The sequence below is a fragment of the Thunnus maccoyii genome, chromosome 14 (assembly GCF_910596095.1).
Source record: "Thunnus maccoyii chromosome 14, fThuMac1.1, whole genome shotgun sequence".
NCBI classification, from domain to species: domain Eukaryota; kingdom Metazoa; phylum Chordata; class Actinopteri; order Scombriformes; family Scombridae; genus Thunnus; species Thunnus maccoyii.
The window spans coordinates 20,912,417-20,930,244 of record NC_056546.1 but is presented as its reverse complement, the minus strand read 5'-3'; the positions used below and the strand labels follow the sequence as shown (position 1 = coordinate 20,930,244).

At 40.8% G+C, this 17,828-nt stretch overlaps 1 protein-coding gene across 4 annotated transcripts; it reads left to right on the top strand.

Moving 5' to 3' along the window:
* The first annotated feature begins 1,712 nt into the window (after window positions 1–1,712).
* On the top strand, window positions 1,713–16,670 carry rrbp1a (ribosome binding protein 1a). Of its 4 annotated transcripts, XM_042434038.1 has the most exons (28): window positions 1,713–1,814; window positions 1,911–1,967; window positions 4,526–5,519; window positions 6,483–6,637; window positions 6,748–6,870; window positions 8,299–8,451; window positions 8,640–8,758; window positions 8,954–9,107; window positions 10,248–10,386; window positions 10,553–10,734; window positions 10,822–10,859; window positions 10,971–11,046; window positions 11,183–11,220; window positions 11,325–11,406; window positions 11,509–11,549; window positions 11,642–11,720; window positions 11,826–11,915; window positions 12,016–12,102; window positions 12,197–12,286; window positions 12,427–12,519; window positions 12,893–12,943; window positions 13,050–13,130; window positions 13,702–13,785; window positions 14,025–14,102; window positions 14,697–14,780; window positions 14,870–14,968; window positions 15,905–16,048; window positions 16,148–16,670. In XM_042434038.1, the coding sequence occupies exons 3-28, from the start codon at window positions 4,544–4,546 to the stop codon at window positions 16,184–16,186; spliced, it is 3,375 nt and encodes a 1,124-aa protein (XP_042289972.1). In that variant the 5' UTR covers window positions 1,713–1,814; window positions 1,911–1,967; window positions 4,526–4,543; the 3' UTR covers window positions 16,187–16,670. The 4 variants fall into 4 exon arrangements, with proteins under 4 accessions (XP_042289972.1, XP_042289973.1, XP_042289971.1 ...); XM_042434039.1 differs by having other exon boundaries at window positions 1,736–1,967; window positions 10,825–10,859; XM_042434037.1 differs by having other exon boundaries at window positions 1,736–1,967.
* Window positions 16,671–17,828: the final 1,158 nt, after the last annotated feature.

The window sequence follows — 17,828 nt, the reverse complement described above, 5'->3', positions numbered from 1 at the left end:
AGCGCTGGTCGCCTGCTTTGAAACATTTACTCTGCACTTTACTTGAGTACTTAGTTACTTTTCATTTCAAACAAACCACCTTTGTTTGACAGAAAATGGCCCAACTAAACAAAGAGCCTTTTCATTTAAGTAAAAGACTACAACTCCCAGCATGCTCATTTCCGGCATGAATGTGTTCCAGCCATCCGGAGGCCTTCTGGCTTTAATGCTAGCTATCTGGGGCGGCAAACAGTCAGAGAAGATCTCATGACAGAGATTCACATTATGCTTTTAAGATTACAAAGGATGGGTATAGAAGTGCAGTTTTGTTGGGTCCCTGCTCAAATGGGCTTTAAAGATAATGAACAAGCAGATAAACTGGCAAAGAGGGCTCTTAAAGTATATGACAACAAAGTGATAAAAGGTAGGAGAGAGGCAAAATCATTAATTGGAACAGCATAATTAACGCCTGGCAGACGGAATGGGATATACAAAAGTCAGTTCATGCTACGCAGTTAAAAGGAGGATATCGTAGAAGAGGTAATCATTACATAATTAAGGTTCAGGCATGCTGGTTTTCACTCCACATTATATTTAATGGGGAAAACTCAATCAAATCTGTGTCAGGGGTGTAACACTCTGGAAGATGCAGAACACATTATCATGTATTGTAGGAAATATTCAGAGAGGGAGACATTAAGAAATATAGTACATGAGACTTTAGATTACATCACTCAAGTTCTGAGGTCTTTACACTGGCTTCCTGTCTGTCAAAGAATTGACTTTAAAATATTACTGTTGGTTTATAAAGCAGTGAATGGTTTAGGGACAAAATACATTTATGATATTCTGTTACATTATGAACCCTCCGGACCTTTCAGATCATCTGGGACTGGTCTGCTTTCTGTCCCCAAAGTCAAAGCTAAATACAGAGAAGCAGCGTTCAGTTTTTATGCACCACACATCTGGAACAAATTCCCAGAAAACTGCAGGTCTGCTGCAACTCTCAGTTCCTTTAAATCAAGGCAGAAGACTTCTCATTTTGCAGCTGCCTTTTATTAAATCAAATTTGAGGCTTTTGATTTATATCTTACGCTGCACTGTAACTTTTTCTTTCCTGTTTTATATGTTTTATTCTATTTTAGCTTATTTTTACTTTCAATTGAACTCTTTTTAATTGTATTTAAATGTCTTTTTATATTGCCTCATGTTGCTTTTACATTTTGTCTTGACACTTTTTATGTTTTATGTAGAGCACTTTGAGTTGCCTTGTTGTTGAAATGTGCTATACAAATAAACTTGCCTTGCCATGAGGCAGGGCAGGATGGAGTTTAAAATCACTACTGAGCATAGGACAGGACTTCAGGAAAACTAGGAGGGGGTTCATAGATTATATAATGCAGGCAGGGTTAGGAAATAGGTAGTGACCCCCCTGGAACCACCTCAACGACCCCTGGAGGTCCCCAGCAAAAAAGGGGAATAATTTATTTTCACTATAATTCCATTCATAAGTAATACAATGACAGAATGTGTGTTTCATAAACTTTCTGTTATAAAACATCTAAAAGCAAAACTCTTATCAGATGGGGGTCCGTGGTCTAATTTGTGTCAGTGTAGGGGTCCTTGACGAGAAAAAGTCAGTATTCAGATGATCTAATGCCATGAATGTACACACTCCGGTATTCTAGGTGGCGGTATGTACCTTTAAAGTTGGATTGTAGCCCGAAATTAAAACCAACGAAGAAGACGCAGCAGCTATCTGGGGCACGGGGCCAACACGTCTAGCCAGCTCGGAGTGCCACGACTTCACAGCGGACCACGGATTCTCCAGCGGAGTGAGTGAGGGGGAGAGCTCTGGAAAAAAAATCAAGTTAGCTAGATAGCTGGATAAATAAGCTTTACACAGAAGTCACTTCTTCTGCAATTCACAGATTTCTGCCCTCTCTCCAGTCCATTTGAAGCAAGCAGACGTATCGACATAGCAGGAGGTGAGTAGGGGAACTGGACATTTTTTAATTCATAAAGCCAGCGTTAGCTAGCTCGGAAAGCTATCTGCTGCTAACTCTTTAAGCGAAGTACTGCTACAGAAAGAGAGCCAATTAAACTTCATTTATTGTAGATGTGTTCCTCAGTGGCTATTAAGACTTTTATTAAAGCTTTCGGTGTATGTTTTTGTAACGTGAACCGACTTTACTCTAAGAGCTATAAATGTTCAGGTCGCTGGCCAAGTCCATTGATTCACAGTGTTAGCCATAAAGCTAGTAATCATTAAATGCATATCGCATAAGAATAATTAACGAATCATGAACTCTTTATTGATCGAAAGGCGTGTTTGAGTGAATGGTAATGGCTCATAAATCTTGGATGACTTTTCTGTGGTGTCAGTACAATAAGTGTACTGCTTCATAAAAAATCTTGGAAGTTCTTGGAGTTAAGTGTCGAATAAAAAGTGTGTGATTTAATAAGTCTTATCGTTACAATGTGCGCGAAACCAAACGTAATGCAAGACAAGCGCTGTCTTTAGATGAATAAATAAAATGCCTTTACATAGTTTTCTTCTTGTAAAGTATCATTTCTAGCCGAAGACATTAGTCGATGTCTTAATACACCCCCTACTTACATGACTGAAAGAGATATTTTAGACTTAAAAGTTATATATTTTGAGACCATTTACACCCTAGTAAGCTTCATCTTATGCACTTATATAGTAGTTATATCTCTTTTAGACCTTGAGATGCACTTTCAGCTTCAGCCAGTTCCCTACAATCTTTTTCAGTTCTTTGTGAGTGGAGATGCAGTGACGTGTGACATCTCAGATTAGGAGGCAGTACAAACTCTCCCCTTTCACCTCTAGCTTTAAGAGCCTGTAATGATCTGGGACTCTGGACTCTTGTTTCGATTCAAGCGAAGTAGTTCTGAAGTTTTCCTCTCCTGTCATACAATGTTGGTTTATTTAAAAACAATAAAGACCCACATTGTCCTATTTTCTTTTTTGCATTTCTATATTTTCTAAAACAGTATTGTCCCCATCTGTAATGTAAAGTAAGATATGATTGATAAGTGCTGCAAAAATAAATGAAAGAGTGGTGTGTAAGTGTCTCTGTTCGCTTTTACTTACCCTCAGTCAGCTTTCTTTCCCTGCAGGCTAAATATTCTGGTTTGTGACAAGAGAGTTAAAAGACCCTTCAAGGGATAGTTTTTACAGGACAGGAAATTAACACTAAGCAGCAGCCAACTGCTGGAAATGTTGGCAGTTGCTGGTAACTTCTTGTGCTATTTATCCACTTTTGACTGTAACCCACTTTTGCATCTGTGGTCCTGGGGTTCTTTCCCTGTTGTAAATTCATATTCAGGTTTTGAAACAGTGTAAGGGTTTGATTTATCTTATGCCCCAGTCACACATGGTCTTAACTTTAAAATTGCTCTGATAATTTGAGCATCTAAAACACATGTGAAAAAGTCACATTTTTGTCTAATAGATGCTCTGGCAATTTGCCTACTCAGGAATTACATAACTCTCCACCTATAGTTGAATGTACATTATAGCAGCAACATTCTCAGAAATATGATGTTTGTGTAAACATTAAAATATCTTTATGTTAACTGTAATGTTGCTCCTTACACAAACAAAAAAGTTTCAACAAGTGTTTTACTTTGTTTCTAAAGTGTTTTTCTGTGCATTGCTGGTTATACAAGCTAACCAAAAATAATGTGTCTCTCTGTTGATGAGTAAAATAACTTTTTTTCATCTGAGACTAGCATTGCATCAGTGTAATAATCCAGAATTATTAAATTATTAAAACACTGTGAATTTGACCATTTCAAGTTGTAAACCATATTATTTTAAGGAAATGTTCCCTAGAATATTTTCTTTATTGAATGTGTCAGGGTTGGGGGTCTTTGCCTGGTGCTGATATTTATTTGTTTTTACTTTGTTTGTCTTTGTATGTGTCAGTGCTTGCACTTACTCAGAAAGCTCAGTGCTGCACTTCAGTATATTAGATGGTATCATGAGGGTGAATTTGAGCTGTATAATAAACATGTATATGTTAAACTCAAGGTGGATGGCTATATGACTAGTGGGTTTTGACCAGCTGTTTTTTGCCATACAGTGATCTGACAAGAATTGCAATTCTGCTCAAAGTAGATAGCCTCAGGCAATGAGTTTATGAAAGGGGATAACACTGACATCTTGAGGCTGTTGAGGGTAAAAGGCTGGAGGAGTTCTCCATACAGTTTTAATCACAAGTCTACCTCATCAGTTGCTGTTAATACAGCTGCAGTCACTTTCATTGTGCCTAGGCACAGAGAAATTATTACGGTTTCGGTTTCCTATGGATTATTTTGATTTTGTGTGCGTTTAAGAAGCACACTAGGACAAGCTCAGGAACAGAGACTTTTACTACCCTTTCAGTATAAGAACTTCTTTCTCCCCTTTACTCTGAGATCTTTGGTTGTCTGCAGTAAGCTTTAATATTTTTATTTAACTTGTATTTACAACTCTGCCTCTCTCTCTCTCTTTTTTTTTTTTTTTTTTTTTTAATAGGTGAACTGAAATTGAACAATGGATATCTACGACCCCCAGACCCTTGGGATAATGGTGTTTGGTGGATTCATGGTGATCTCAGCTCTTGGGATTGCTCTTGTCTCCACCTTCTCCATGAAGGAGACCTCTTATGAGGAGGCCTTGGCTAAACAGCGCAGGGAGTTAGGTAAGATACAGTCGTCTCGCTCTGACAAAAAGAAGAAGGACAAAACATCTGAGAAGAAAAGCCGCGGAAAGAAGAAAGATGAAAAGCCCAATGGAAAGATCCCAGAGCCAGAAAAAGATGAAGAGGCCGCTGAAGTTAATCCAGTCGCTGAGCCCGCTGCTGCCCCTGTTGTAGCTGCTGCTCCTGCCCCCGAGCCTGCCCCTGCTTCTGAGGTTGTGCCAACTGCAACCCCAGCACCAGCAGACACCCAACCCAAAGCTGCTGCTGAACCAAGCCCTGCTCTGGCTGATCCCTCACCTGCACCCTCACCTAAAGAGAAAAAGAAGAAGAAGGTGGCTAAGGTGGAGCCAGCCTCTACCCAGTCAGCTCCAGTTGTGGCTGCCTCTGCACCAGTCAAGTCCTCTGCTGCCCCCCCACCAACCCAGGCCCCTGTGTCTGCCCCTGCCAAAGCAGTAACCACAGCCTCTGCACCTGCCCCAGCAAAGGGTTCCCCTGCAACAACTAAGTCTGCCCCTGCCCCTGCATCAGCAAAGTCTACTGCATCAGCCAAATCTGCCCCTTCCACTGCTCCCGCATCAGCTAAGTCTGCCCCTGCCTCAGCCAAATCTGCTCCTGCCCCAGCTAAGGCCGTCTCAGTCCAAGCCAAGTCTGCTGCTGCCCCAGCCAAGTCGTCACCAGCCACATCCAAGTCTGCCCCGGTGCTTGAGGCTGTCACTAAAGAAGTCCCAGTTATGGCAGTGCCCCCTGTGGGATCTCAGCAGACTCCAGCTGCTGCACCAAAATCACAGGAGCCCAAGAAGAAGGCCTCTAAGAAGAAAACTGAGACTGGTAAGAAGAGAGATATCTACAAGAAAATTTGCAGTTGTAGCTCTGCAATTTATGATGTTATGTTAAAAAATGGCAAATGTTACTGTATCTTTTATTTTTGTAGTTCTTAGTTGGTGATTTAAAATAATGCAGTTTCCAAAATGTTTGAATCTACAGAAAATCTCAGCATTGGAATTAGATTAATACACATAGTTCATCAGTCTTCAGTTGTTTGCTGTTAAGCTTGATGTGTAGTTTGGACCTTGATGGTGTCCTCTGCCCTTCTCTGCATATCAAAGATGTAGTCTATCAATATTGTTGCTACACCAGAACCATGAATGTTAAAATTAGCCTTCTCCTCTGAATTGATGGAAATGGTTGTTTAGGCAGGAACTACATTAGCCATAACACTGGTGATAGTACTCAGACTCTGAGTGTTTGGAGGTGGGAGTGGGAGCATGTCAGTACATTTGAGACACACACACACACACATACACATCTAAGGCAGTAATGCCCTGTCAGTACAGATGAACCTCTAGCTGTGTAGCTGTGGAAAGTATTGCCAATGGGCAGTGGTGGGTAATGTCTGGCACTCAGCTCGGGAGGGCATAGAGCACGCCAGCTTGTCCAAACACCGCTGCCCTGTTTTGTTAGCTAACAAAGACTCTCAGTGCCCTGACAATGGGTAGGGAGGGGGGTGGGGTTCTCCCTTGCCTGAAGCTTGTCTCTGCCTGGTGCCACAGTGCCCCATCATTTGCCATTTGAAGCTGCCCAGGGCCCCAGACCCAAAGGAGAAGTAGCAACCTTATCCTTTACCTGAGGCAGTGTATGAATTCAGTCTTAGCTGCGACAGTCTAATGAGGCCTTCAAAAGTGTCTGGCTTTTTGGTTTTAAACATGAAATAAATTCTGAATTTCATATTTTCTCTTACTGTGTATTACTTTGTTATTATGTGTTTCATTTAAATGTTGTTTTCCTCTCCAGTGGTGGCGGTGGATTCGGCCGACGCTCCTCTGTACCTGCCCTACAAGGCTCTGGTGTCCTCCATCAGTAGCATGGTGTTCAGTGAGGGAGAGGCTCATAGACTCATCGAGATCCTGTCTGAGAAAGCCGGCATCATTCAGGACACCTGGCACACGGTATGACACACAGCAGTCAGCAATGAAGGGAAAGATACTTGTGACACTTGTGAGATGTATGAGAGAAGATTCACTATATTTATTCTTTCTGTGTTTGTGTGCATGTTCAGGCCACTCAGAAAGGAGACCCAGTGGCCATGCTGAAGAAGCAACTGGAGGAGAGGGAGAAACAGCTGGCAGCAGAACAAGAGGATGCCTCTGCAGCTAAGAACCGTCTGAGAGAACTCACCAAGGTCAGTTGTTCAAGTGTCAATTATCACGCAAGCATCCCTGTCGACACTAATGCTCATTACATCAGAAAACAAAATTCTTATTAGGATGAAATGTGGCCTTAAAAGTTAAAAAGTTTGGCCTTAGGGTGGCACTAGAGGACAAAGCAATGTTACATAAGTTTAAAAGGGTTTATTCTCTAGTGAGCATGAAAGTTGCAGACTTCTTTTATCTTTTGTCCTCAAGGTGGCACTAGAGGAAGAGTAATAAGGTGACCACAATACAGAGACCACATCCTTCAGGAAACATACATGGCTCACATAATTTCAGCCAACCATTACTTTTGAATATTACATGAGTTATCCTACAAATCTCATGTAATATTTATCAGCCTATGAGTGGCAGTACATGAAAAGTCCATCCGCTGAGTAGCATGATTTTGTTCAGCAAATGCCATCGCATTGTCCTTTTGTACACATGTTATCTCAAAATACAAAGTTGACACTAAGGGTGGGGCTGAAGGAAAGGCCGCAAGGTTATCAAATCCTTAAAGTTAGATCTGCTGATGACCATGATCAGCAAATTCCACGGGAACCCATTTGTTGTTTTTCATAATGTCTTGTCCTGAACTAAGTGTTGTAGCATCATTGTTTCACAAGAGGAAGAGCCAAGCAATCCTCAGAAAATGGAAACGTATCCCCTTGGGAACGGTGACTGTCTGTCTGTACCAAATTTCATGACAATACTTGTGGAGATATTTCACTCTGCACTGAAATATTGGCCCTGTAGTGAGACCGACACACTCACAGAGACTATGATTTAATCACCTCAGTCTGCCAGTGTTTCAAAGCTGCAAAGCCTTTATGATAGCTAGGTTCTACAATGCGAGTAACTTCTGACCAAAATTAAATTTAGCTGTGGTATGGTTAAAGTGCTCTCTGCGAGCTGGTGTCTGTACTCGACCAAAAATTGTTTGTGAGGGAAGAAATTCCACTCTGTAAAACCACTGTACTATTGCGAGTGGCTTTAGTGTTTTTTATAGTTCCCATTGCTCCAACAAAATGTAGTGTGTCTTCTGTAGTAAAACGACGAGCCGATGGCATCACATCAATTTCACATTTAAACTTTCATTCATATCTATTATTTAAGCTCATACATGTAATAGTTTTGATGTAGGACCTCCAGTATTCGGATAATGTTGCTTGTGAAAAATAAGGTGTGCCAGATTTAGTTGGCTCCAGTTATTTCAATATGTCACACACATTATATCAACATTTAAGTTAATATAAGTTTGGTATCTGCAGATACCCGTTATTAAAGGACTCGGATCAGGATTGAGGCCAAAAGAAACTTGATCGGGACATCCCTATATTCAAACCATCTGAAAGGGCTCTTTGCTCTTTGGCCAGAGACGCATTGCAATGAATCTGACTGTGATGTCTGTTTATCAGGAGCTTTCTGCTGAGAAGTCCAAGGTGACCAGCGTGGAGACTAGGCTGAGTTCCCAGCTAAGTAAGAGGGAGCAGGAAATGATTGCTCTGCAAGCTCGCATGCAGGCCAGTTACCAGGACCATGTAGCCCAGACCCAGAGGCTCAATGCAAAGGTCAGTCCTTATACACAAGTATTACAGTTTCTCATTGTACAGTTGAGATTAGTACATTTTAAGAAGTTTTAGCTCTTTTGAAATTCAGAGGTCTTGAGATAGATTTAATGCTAAGCAGCTTTCAAGATTTCAATTGTCCAACATGGCTGGTTTATTATTAAAAAGAAAACTGTAAACCGCTCCTCCAGATCCTCAGCCTGCAGGACCAGTTGGAAAAAGGTCCCAATGCTCAGCTGGCCCGTCTACAGCAGGAGAACTCCATTCTCCGCGACGCCCTCAATCAAGCCACTAGTCAGGCTGAGAGCAAGTAAGTGTTTTTAACGGTAACTGAGAAGCAGTGAGCCATAATAAGTATTTTACCTCTTAATCCCAAGATTTAAGTGCAATTTGAGTACAGTGCGTGCAAATTTTAAGGGTATGTGGAGTACCAGACTTGAAGGTTGGCTATTATTTTTGTAAGGCATGTGTCCTGACTCTTGTCTCTCTTTCATTCTGTCCTCAGACAAAATGCGGAGCTGGCTAAACTGCGTCAGGAATGCACAAAGCTAACCAAGGAGCTTGGAGAGAAGACAGAAAGTCTGCTTGCTGATGAGCACGTCAGGAAAGGGCTGGAGGCCAAGGTTTCCGCTACTGAGAAGCAGCTCTCCCTGCTGCAGGTTGGCCTAGTCTGTGGGAACACCACATCATCTCTATTATAAATTATTATAGACATTTGGAAACAAATTTATTCTAGCCTTTTTTTTTTTTTTTTAAAAAGTTTTAGTTTCTTGTTTGAACAGCCAGTTAGTTACAGAGTATCTACAAACTGCAAGCCTAGACCTTTCCCACCTATCCCCCGATCCTGTAATGTTATGTGAAGTTTAATTGCCTTGTAATCACAGAGCCCAGGGCTGGGCTGGAATGCAGCCATACAATAATGGGGCTGCAGGGAAAATGCTTCTCAGCACCAGCTGGAATGTGTGCGTGTCCGAGCATCTCTCCGCTCTAGTTTTCTGTACCTGGCTGTAAGAAGAAGAAAAAAAAAAAAAAAAAGCAGGAACAGTCTTATGCTGTTTCAAACACATGTGACCTTCAGACATGAAGAAGAATGTTATCTGTTCATTTATGGTACTCAATTATACACTGTTGGCCTGCACACTCATTTACTGATGGAGTGCTGTTGGTGTGAAGTATTACGGGTTATGTGGAGCAAGTGAGTCAGCACTTCCTGATCGTCAAGTGTTCCGTTTGTTTAATCATCTACTAACACCCACTCCCGCAGTTTACGGCCTTTAAACATGTTATGCAATGGCTCACACAGCTAGTCCATATACAGCGTATATGTTGAAATGACAGAGTTTTTTCCCCCATAACTAATTTCTTTTACTTGAGATGAGTTTGACTTGTTGCGTGTGTATGTGTTGCTGGACTGTGATAATCAACATAGAATCATTAGCACCACATACTTTCAGAGCTGTAGGCAGACTAATCATCTCAAAACCTCCTCAAGTTCAAAGCACTTCCTTCAAAACACTTCCTTAAAAAATCTAAACAAACTGCTCAGCATGCCATTTAAAATTTCTTTTCCCTTTTTTTTGTTTCATAACCTCAACCTCATTCTTTTTGTACATCTATTAATATACCATCATGTCTCTTTCTCTGAATCTGAAGATTATGTTTTAAGTATACTTCACAGAAATCGTATGTAGTGTACATGCACTGATATTTCCTTGTGAATCAATGTTGCCAGGAAGGATAATATGGTGAATCTTTGCTGCCCCCTGCTGTTAAACTCATTTCACCAATTTCTTTATCAGGCCAGCCAAAAGGAGAGCGAGCAGGCGTTACAGAGGAAATTGGAAGAGGTGTGCGAGGAGCTCAGAACAACACAGAGTAAAAACAGCAGCCTGCAGGCCACTTTGGACAAGGCCCAGCAGGATAGCAGCGCACTCTCAGGTCAGAAAATGAGAGTAAGAAGGAATGAAAATGGGAAATAGAAATGACATCTTAGCTCAAGAATGCCATAAATGTCTATGGGATCTTTGTAGAAACAATGAGTGCATTGCAGAATATTAAACAAGTTTTGAGTGGTGTGTATTGACAGTGTTCTTTCTCCCTGCAGAATTTCAGGTGTGTATGGGTAAATTGGAGGCTGAAATCAAGGAGCGCTCTGTTCAGGTAGATGCCCTCACTGCCCAGCTGGAGGAGACACAGGCAGAGAAAAGCCAGCTTGTACAGCAGGTGGCCTCCATAAACTCACTGCTGGAGGCCAGTCAGAACAAAAAGGAGGAGGATAACAATCAGGTCAGACATTCTTTGCCAGTTTGACTTCTCTGAAATGGCCAGACCACCCGTAGTCACCCCTAATGATGTTTATCATCTTTGATTCAGCAGGTGAATGCTGAAGAGCTGGAACAACTAAAGCTCAGGTAAGTGTTTTGATCCTCCTTTTATCAGAGTCCACATCATATCCATAGCTGTTCCTCTTATTGCTTTAAATACTGCGCCTCCCATTTATTAAATGTATGTTCTCTCTGCAGCCTTCAGGAGAGGGACAGCCAGTTGAACACTCTCCATGAGGAACTGAAGCAACTGCAGATGAAGCAGGAAGCTGCCGTAAGTGTTGCAAACACATGTTGTTAAATCTGTTACCATAGTATCACTTCTCGGTAATTCAGGGGAAACAATTTTTTATCACGCAAAGATGTGAATAGTGGAACTACTAATCACAAACAAACCGCTGTTCTAACAGGAGAACACTATTGCTGAGGCTGAGCAAAGAAATAATAGGTGAGGTGCTTTTTACTAGCTGTCTATTTGGCTCAGGTTTATGCCACACCTTTTGTTTGTTTTCTGATTATTTAGACTTTCTCCAAAATTTTTTTGTCTCTTAGTGAGGATGCCAGCCTTATCACGTCCCTTCAGGATGAACTTAAAAACCTCAAAGAAGAGATGGTGCAACTTCAGAGCACACCAGTAAGCATACTTCTCTATGCTTTGCATGCACCTTCTTCTAGAGCTGCCCTGCAGTACAAAAACGTATCTCAGTGACTCATTTGCATGCTCTCTCTGTTTCAGAAGCCAGATAGCTCTGCAGAGCTCGGACTACTACAGAACAGGTAAATGAGTCTGGCATGAAAAGATCACTCTCATGCATTGTTAGATATGGTATTTAAGTCTTGTCTTTTTTCTGTTTTGGTTGTGTGGCTAGTCTGACTGAGAAGGATGCCCTTGTCACATCACTACAAGAGGAGCTGAGAGAAGCGAGGGAAAAAGCAACCGCTGATGGAGTAAGACTCTTTACATTCTAGTGGTTTATCAACTAAGATTTTGCTTTGCTTTTAATTACCTTCCTGATCATGACATCCTTTTTCTTTTCTTTTTTTTTTTTGCAGAGCGTAATGGGACAATTGACAGCTTTTCAAACTGAAGCCAAAGAAACTCTCCAGGCACTCTTTCCACAGATTACCTTAGAGACAGAGCAGGTAGGAAAAGGAGATTTCAAGAAAGCAGTTGCTGAATGAGCTTTTATTCTGATGATTTTGGTCCCCTGACTCATTCGTGTCTGCTTTTGTTGTCATCTAGCCAAACTGGTCACAAGTTTTTACACAGAAAGCTCAGGAGGCTCTCACCCAGCAGAGCCAGGAATCTCAGTCAAGCACAGCGTCACCTGTAAGCCAAAATTTAATACTGTTACCATATTCTGGTTTGATTTAGTCTGGCAGAAGTTCTGATTTTTTATTGTTTGTTTGTTTGTTTATTTCAGGAGTTGCTTGAGAAACTGAAGGAGGCTGAGGAGAGCCATGGCACCCTGCAAGCTGAATGTGAACAGTACAGGACAGTCTTGGCTGAAACGGTAAAGGCTGTTCAGACTGCTATGAAATCATAGTATACATTCAACAAATCTTGCTCTGAATAGCGTGGAATACATGTATGAATTTGTACGTGCATGTGTGAATACGAGGTACATTTTATCCTGTTTCCCTTTCCCTTTAGGAAGGAATGCTGAAACATCTGCAGAAGAGTGTGGAGGAGGAGGAGCTGGTATGGAAGTCCAAGATGGCTAACTCAGAGGAACAGCTGAGGGAAGTAAGTAATACCCATGTGAAATCACTATGGCCTAGCTCAGACTGCCAGCCCAAATCTGTTTTTTGGCATATCCAGATTATATTCAGATTGATTTTAGAAATATTGGACGGCAAAAAACTTGGAGGTGGATTGAAATGCGATTCCAATCGGATTTCTACAGATGCATCTCAGTCTAGACACTCTGGAAGCTCAAATCGGATTTCAAACTGTAAATAACAGCACGGACAGTCTGTCTTAAAGATCTGATTTGCCTGCAGTCTGAATAAAGCCTATGACTTTGACACTTCTTCACCATCATCCATAACACTGTGTATGGGTCCCTATTGTTTGTTTTTTTTAAAACCTAACAACAGTCCCTCTCACACACAACCAGGCTTTGGAGAAGGCCCGCAAGCTGGAGGCAGAAAACCAAAGTGTAGAGCAGGTGGGGAATTTTTCTACACACTGTATAAATTTTCCCTTGAGGTAGTTTTGGTAGGTTGGGGGATGTGTTCTGCTATGTGAAACTGATTCTTTGGATTTTTCTGTAGTTGAAGGAGCAGATGATGCTTCTGGAGGCACAGCTGGAGAAGCAGTCAGACAACCAGGGGAACTCTGAGGAGATGGAGCAGGTACGTAAGCAGGTTACTGGCATAAATATTGAGATTCAGTCCAATATTCTAGATGGGGCTCAACTCACGATTATTTTCATTATTGATTAATCTGTTTGATTATTTTCTCCATCAATTGTTTGGTCTAAAAAATGTCTGGAAAATGCCCAATAGTGTTTCCCAAAGCCTGAGGTGACCTCAAATGTCTTGTTTTGTCCTAACCAACAGTCCACAACCCAAAGAAGTTTAGTTTACTACCATAGAAGATAAAATAAAACAGAAAATATTCACATTTGAGATGCTGGAATTATGGAATTTATACTTTTTTTTTTTTCCTAAACAACTCGAAGTGATTAATCAATTATCAAAACAGTTGGTGATTAATTTTCTGTTGATCAGTTAATCGTTGCAGCTCTAATTTTAGAACTTGTGCTAAATATAGATAATTGGAAATACAACAGTGTGTACTTTTCTGTGAAATACTAGAAAGGTATTTCCTATATTTAATCTAACAACCTCTTGTGGTGCATTTACTTGTATTTTACAAATATCTATGTGATCCGTTCATCTCTACATTGTGCTTTGTATTCAGCTGAAGCAGCAGCTGTCAGAGTGTCAGAGCCAGCTGGATTTGGCCCAGAAGGAGGCGCAGGCACACAAGGAGGAGCTTGCACAGGTGAGGTTCCTGACTAACCTGCTCTCCTGCCCTTCACATAATAATAGTTACATATTCATTTGACAGTGTAAGCGATGTGACAGACATACATGCTATTTATGAGACATGACATGGCGAGGAATTTGTGGAAATCCCTCTTTAACCTTTGCAGCCAGCTAGGTGTCAGTAAAATGTAAGGCAAAGGGAATTCAAGGATGGAGGTTATGTAACCAGTGACAAGCGACGGCTTCCTGTTTCAGGTCACAGAGCAGCTGGGCGAGATCACGATGCGGGCTCAGCGAGAACAGAATGGCCCAACTGAGGCTCAACCCAGTCAGGTCAGGGTGCAAAGGTCACAGGGCACCCTTCACTTCTTGTCAGAGAGTACTGGACAGTGACTAGGCTTCAAACTCAAACGATCTTCCTTGTTGTTCTAAATTCTCAGATGAGCACGTTTCAATTAAATAGAAAATCTTAAATAAAATTAGTGTTATTGATTACTGTTGTCAAACCTATTTCCTAAATCAAGGATGTTGCTTCAGTGCACAGATACTGAGCAACAGATGACTCTGCTAGGGAAGTGCTGTATTTCCAGTCTGTCCAGTACTCCTCCGACACAGCAGCTGTTTATGCTAACCACTGTTTGCGTTTATTGAGTGCACATAACTAACCCCTGCTGTTTCTCACCTTTTTTCGGCATGCTTTCTTCTCCTCCTTTGTTTCCAGATATTTGTTTGATTCCTAACAGCAACAGATATTTTGTTTGACTTGAGCCTCTCACATGAAATAGTCTAAGAGGAAACTAACTTGGCACACAGGTCGAGCAGCTTTTGTGTGTGGATGCGTAGTGCTGCTTTGGTAACAAGAATGTTTACATACACATGCATGTGTTAAATGTTTGTTTTTGTGTGTGTGTGTGTGTCTGCCATTAGGTCCAGCACGAGTTGAGTCAGACAACCGAGCAGCTGCACGGGGAGGCGGCTCAGAGACTGCAGCTCTCTGAAGAGTTTGAGCAGGTAGCAGCCATCGTCGACTCGTTCTTTTCAGGCTTTTCAACACTAGAGTGGTACTGATAATAACATCAGTGTGTGTTGTCCACCCCTAGGCTCAGAAGACTATAACAGAACTTCAGGCTCAGCTGGATCTTCTGAAGGATTCTGCAGAGTCACCACAAGCTGACACAGAAGATGTTGCTCAGCTCAAGGTGTGATAACAATCAAACGTGCTGAATCCAAAGATCAATTTTTGTCTCAGTCCTGGATTATTGTGAATATATAACACTGCTGAGTATCTTAAAGTGACATGTGGTGCAGAATGTTGCAGACAGACTCCTAACATGAATCAAACATGCATATCAACATCATAGTTTATCATTTTGGTTCAGTATTATATTTTAAATTGTATTGACAACCTTGAAAGCTTCATTTCAACTATGTCATAGAACACAGCTTTCATTTTCTTCACCAGCAGTCTTTAAAGTCTCTGAAGCACTTGTCCTCATGTGATTTATGGAGATCCAAAACGTTCAATATTAAATTAGTAGAAATTAGTAAAGAATTATATGAATATATACAGACAATTTGAGAAATAACCCAATAGAATAAATGTAATTTCACCTTGCTTCTTTTTACAATAAGATTTTCTTTCAGGTTAATTTAAAACTATCAGTTTTTATTTCAAAATTACCTTTTTTCTCAAAGTCTATTTTTACTTACAACGGCAGTTTGATTTCCTAATGCCACTTGGCTGTTGCTTTGGTCTGAAGCAGTGAACAACCAATCAAATAACTTGCTCAGCGGAGTTTGTCATGATTGCAGACAAAGGCTGTGATGAAAAGTGGCATTATGAAATGAATCAGTTGGGGGAAATGGTGCCGTGAAATAAAAAAGACCCTGTAATGAGCTATTGTGAAAAGAGGATCAGAATGAAGTGATGTTAAATGATGATGATGATGATGAGCTGAATTATTTCACAATTTAATGATTAAATTATGTTGTCAGTTTGTATTTATTCATATGATTATTTATTTTATGTTTTACTTATCTAATATTGAACCTTTTGGGACTCCATACTGATTAGGGCTCATTTATCAAAAGATATAGCTGCTCTGAAGTAATGTTTGCTACTGCTGTCGGAACAGGAGCGCCTGGAGAAGGAGAAGAAGTTGTCCAAAGACCTGGGCCAGGCAGCTACCAAGCTCCAGCAACTTCTCAAAGCCACTCAGGAGCAGCTGACCAAAGAGAGAGACACAGTGAGAACACTACAGGAGCACCTGGACGGCAAGGTGAGACAACTGACACTGCTAAGACTTTACATGCACCTCTAAGCACACATTGTTTTTGTATATTTTGACTCTGATCTTTTTCTTATTTCTGTTGTCAAGGGAGAATACGTGGAACTGAAGGAGGGAACGTCCGTCTAAGAGGAAGTTTACTGCGGACACTACACAAAACTGCCAAATATGCCTTATGATTACCATAGTTATGCATTCCAAAACTATTTCTTTCTTGTACTGTAGTTGATTGCATTTACTGCAACTGTAGGAATCAAATGTTTGATATTATGAACATTTCAAAGATTAGAGGAGAAAATCCTGCTGCAGTCTTTATTGAAACCCACATTCCATCAACAATTCTGGCTATGTCAGAAGATATTTATCCCCCTGCCTTATATTCCAAACATTTCCCCATAGTTCAGTGTTAAAAGGGAAACCGATTGTACGTCTAACGTACATCAACCTGTGCAATTACTTTGTATGTTTTTTTATGTGGTTGAATGATGGGAACATTTTATGGTTCAACGATGCAGTACCTTTAGGGCCTGCTTCCCTCTATAGCTGGCTGCCAATAACACACATCGAATTAGAATTTGTATGAATGAATAAACTACAGTGTAGCTCTATGTCATTCTTGGTCTGTGTCTGTGTCGTAGTTTCTGTAAATGTGCAATGAATGCAGGCAGGAAACAAGATAAACGCTGTTTATTGTATGTTATATTTAACTTAGTTTCAGATTTGATGTTAAACAGGAAATCTGCAAGTATGTGCACTATACATCTGCCACACAACATTTCAAAGACTGTCTTGTGATGACTATGCAGTAGTTTTGTTCCTGTTAGGGGTAAAAAAAAAAACTCTTCGCAAAAAAAACTGTTACAACTTAACTGTTCAGAGGCCATTCTTGGTTTCTGACAGGAAGCATTACTACACATCAACTTTCTCACACTATATCCTCAGACAACAAAATGGAGGGTTATACATTTCAAACTCTATACAAGCTCCAACCTATTTATCCTATCCTGTTAAACATTTGGCATTGCATTGCTTAAAACTATACACAAAGGTTTAGATTGCATCAGTGGTTACAGTGAAGCAGTTAGACACCAGGAAGTACATTACGAGATAGTATAAACAGTTCGCGGGCTTTTTCAAATGCATCATTTGGATTCACGCATGATGTCATCTGTTTATCGCTCACACTGTCTTACTGAAAAAGAAAAAAAAAAGAAAAAGACCGGAAGGTGAACAAAGCAGGGTGTCAATAATAAGAAATCTAGATAAGTCAGCTCATTAGCACAACAGCTGAGGCACATGAGAATGTCATGAGTTTTGCAGGTATTTGGTCATAAATACCTGCAAACTTTGACCTAATGATGGTGCTAGATGAAATGTCAGAGGATCAAAGTCACTATATATTCTCAGAACCATGAATGTCTACCAAATTTTATGACAACCCATCCAATAGTTGTTGAGATATTTCAATAAAAAACAAGAATGTCAACCTGCTGGTAGTGCTAGAGGAAAAGTCAAGGGATCATCAAAGGCTTCATCCTCTAGGGACCATGAATGTCTGTATAAAATGGCCATCCAAAAGACAGACATTGCCATCTACCGTTGCAAACAACTGAGCTGGTATTGGTCAGACTGGTTGGGGAGGGCGTGTCCACGCAACCGTCCATATGGCTTTCAGGTGTCGCGTTAATTTGAGGACATTATCAACTTGCTGTAAATTACATTTTTGTAAGATATATCAGTAGGGACATTTTGTTATGGCCATGCATGTACA